Here is a 2,471-nt window from a genome sequence, read left to right on the forward strand (position 1 = left end):
TGAGACGTCATGTGTGAGACGAGGCTCTAAGGGAAGCTGTCTCGGGTGTGGACTTATCAATTCCACCGCCAATGCATTATCAGAGCTGTGTGTTTTGTGTTTGCATTCCGACCGCAGGTATTGTGCTCAATGCACAAACAATGACTCCTTGTACACGAAAAAAATGGTGTCAGTTTTGTTGCCAGATGAAAGGGTTAATTTTTTTTATCATATTGTGCTACAGGCAAACGAGGTTCAAATGGTGGAACAAAACGTTAATTTAGTGTAGTGTATAGTGTAGTGTATAGTGTAATGTAGTGTGTAGTGTAGTGTGTAGTATATAGTGTAGTGTAGTGTATAGTAGTGTATAGTGTAGTGTATAGTGTAGTGTATAGTAGTGTATAGTAGTGTATAGTGTAGTGTATAGTGTAGTGTATAGTAGTGTATAGTAGTGTAGTGTATAGTATAGTGTATAGTAGTGTAGTGCATAGTAGTGTATAGTAGTGTATAGTGTAGTGTATAGTGTAGTGTATAGTAGTGTATAGTAGTGTATAGTGTAGTGTATAGTGTAGTGTATAGTAGTGTAGTGCATAGTAGTGTATAGTAGTGTATAGTGTAGTGTATAGTAGTGTATAGTAGTGTAGTGTATAGTGTAGTGTATAGTAATGTATAGTAGTGTAGTGTATAGTGTAGTGTATAGTGTAGTATATAGTGTAGTGTATAGTAGTGTAGTGTATAGTGTAGTGTATAGTGTAGTGTATAGTAGTGTAGTGTATAGTGTAGTGTATATAGTAGTGTATAGTAGTGTAGTGTATAGTATAGTAGTGTATAGTATAGTAGTGTATATAGTAGTGTATAGTAGTGTATAGTGTAGTGTATAGTATAGTATAGTAGTGTATAGTGTAGTGTATAGCGCAGCACGCGTGAGACCCACCCAGCTCCTCCCCCATGGCGCGCTGGCACGCCAGAAAGCCGTCACGGATGGCGTGGCAAACTCCCACGGGGTCGGCGGCGCCCCACAGCCCGGGCTGGGCGCGGATCGAGGGCCAGAGGCAGCGGCGGGCGAATCGAGCGGCCTGGGGGCCGCCGTGGCCGTCGAACACGGCCAGGAAGATGGCGTCCCCGTCGCCCTCGGTGGAGACCTGCGGGCACGGGGCGGCGAGGGGAACGTCACGTGACGCGAGCGGTGCATTGTGGGTCGGTCCTAGGCCTCGACCGGCGACCCGGCGGACAAAGAGGACAAAGATCCCCCGTGCAGCCTTGGCGGACCGTAGAGGCGAGTGCCGTTAGCGAGCGGCGCCAGCGATGGCCGCGAGGGCACACGAGGGGGTGGGTGGCCGGCACCACGCCCGGCCGCCTTTGTCTCCCCGGTGGCGATGTTCACGCACCGCACCGGGTACTCGTTTGAGGCCGAATCGACCTAGGGGGAGGCCCAGGACCGGTTCAGATAATCGCCACTGGGCGTTGGCCGTGAGCGGGAATCGAACTCGGGGTCGCCAGGTTCATAGTGCAGCGCGCTAACCGCTACACTATCGCTCCCCAAACACACAGAGACACACACACACAGACACACACAGAGACACACACACACAGACACACACAGACACACACACAGACACACAGACACACACAGACACACACACAGACACACACACAGACACACACACAGACACACACAGACACACACACAGACACACACACAGACACACACAGAGACACACACAGAGACACACACAGACACAGAGAGACACACATACACGCAGACACACACAGAGACACACAGAGACACACAGACACACACAGACACACACAGAGAAACACAGAGACACACACAGACACACACACAGAGACACACACACAGACACACACACAGACACACACACACAGACACACACAGACACACACACAGAAACACACACAGATACACACACAGACACACACACAGACACACACAGAGACACACACACAGAGACACACACACAGAGACACACACAGAGACACACACACACAGACACACACACAGAGACACACACACAGACAAACACAGAGACACACAGAGACACACACAGACACACACACAGAGACACACACACACAGAGACACACACACAGAGACACACACACAGAGACACACACAGACACACACAGAGACACACAGACACACACACACAGACACACACACACAGAGACTCCGCCCACCTCTGTGATGTCCTCCATGTAGCGCCGCCCCCCACGGTTGGAATCGGCGCTCACGATCAGCTTCAATGGGCTCGACATGGTGCAACCTTAACACACACACACACAGACACATACAGACACACAGAGACACACACACATACACACACACACAGACACACACACAGAGACACACACACAGACACACACACAGACACACACACACAGACACACACACAGACACACAAACACAGATACACACAGACACACACACACAAACACACACACAACAACCTGTGTCTCTGTGTGTGTGTGTCT

At 49.7% G+C, this 2,471-nt stretch overlaps 1 protein-coding gene across 1 annotated transcript; it reads right to left on the bottom strand.

Annotated features, from left to right (window-relative positions):
- Nucleotides 1-252: 252 nt before the first annotated feature.
- On the bottom strand, nucleotides 253-2,265 carry LOC142913305 (uncharacterized). Its single transcript, XM_076060838.1, has 2 exons — nucleotides 2,178-2,265; nucleotides 253-1,121 (listed from the first exon to the last, which is right to left on the bottom strand). The coding sequence occupies exons 1-2, from the start codon at nucleotides 2,253-2,255 to the stop codon at nucleotides 255-257; spliced, it is 945 nt and encodes a 314-aa protein (XP_075916953.1). The 5' UTR covers nucleotides 2,256-2,265; the 3' UTR covers nucleotides 253-254.
- Between the last annotated feature and the right edge of the window lie 206 nt (nucleotides 2,266-2,471).

This window comes from Petromyzon marinus, unplaced genomic scaffold (genome assembly GCF_048934315.1).
Source record: "Petromyzon marinus isolate PM22_M1 ecotype Great Lakes invasive population unplaced genomic scaffold, UKy_Petmar_22M1.pri1.0 PM_G_Scaffold_24, whole genome shotgun sequence".
NCBI lineage: Eukaryota > Metazoa > Chordata > Hyperoartia > Petromyzontiformes > Petromyzontidae > Petromyzon > Petromyzon marinus.

Bases quoted from the DNA above. Each gene is read 5' to 3' on its own strand.
- LOC142913305 (XM_076060838.1), bottom strand. From the start codon at position 2,255: ATGTCGAGCCCATTGAAGCTGATCGTGAGCGCCGATTCCAACCGTGGG. The intron at 1,122-2,177 runs GTGGGCGGAGTC...CCGTGCCCGCAG, and splicing joins ACATGGAGGACATCACAGAG to GTCTCCACCGAGGGCGACGG.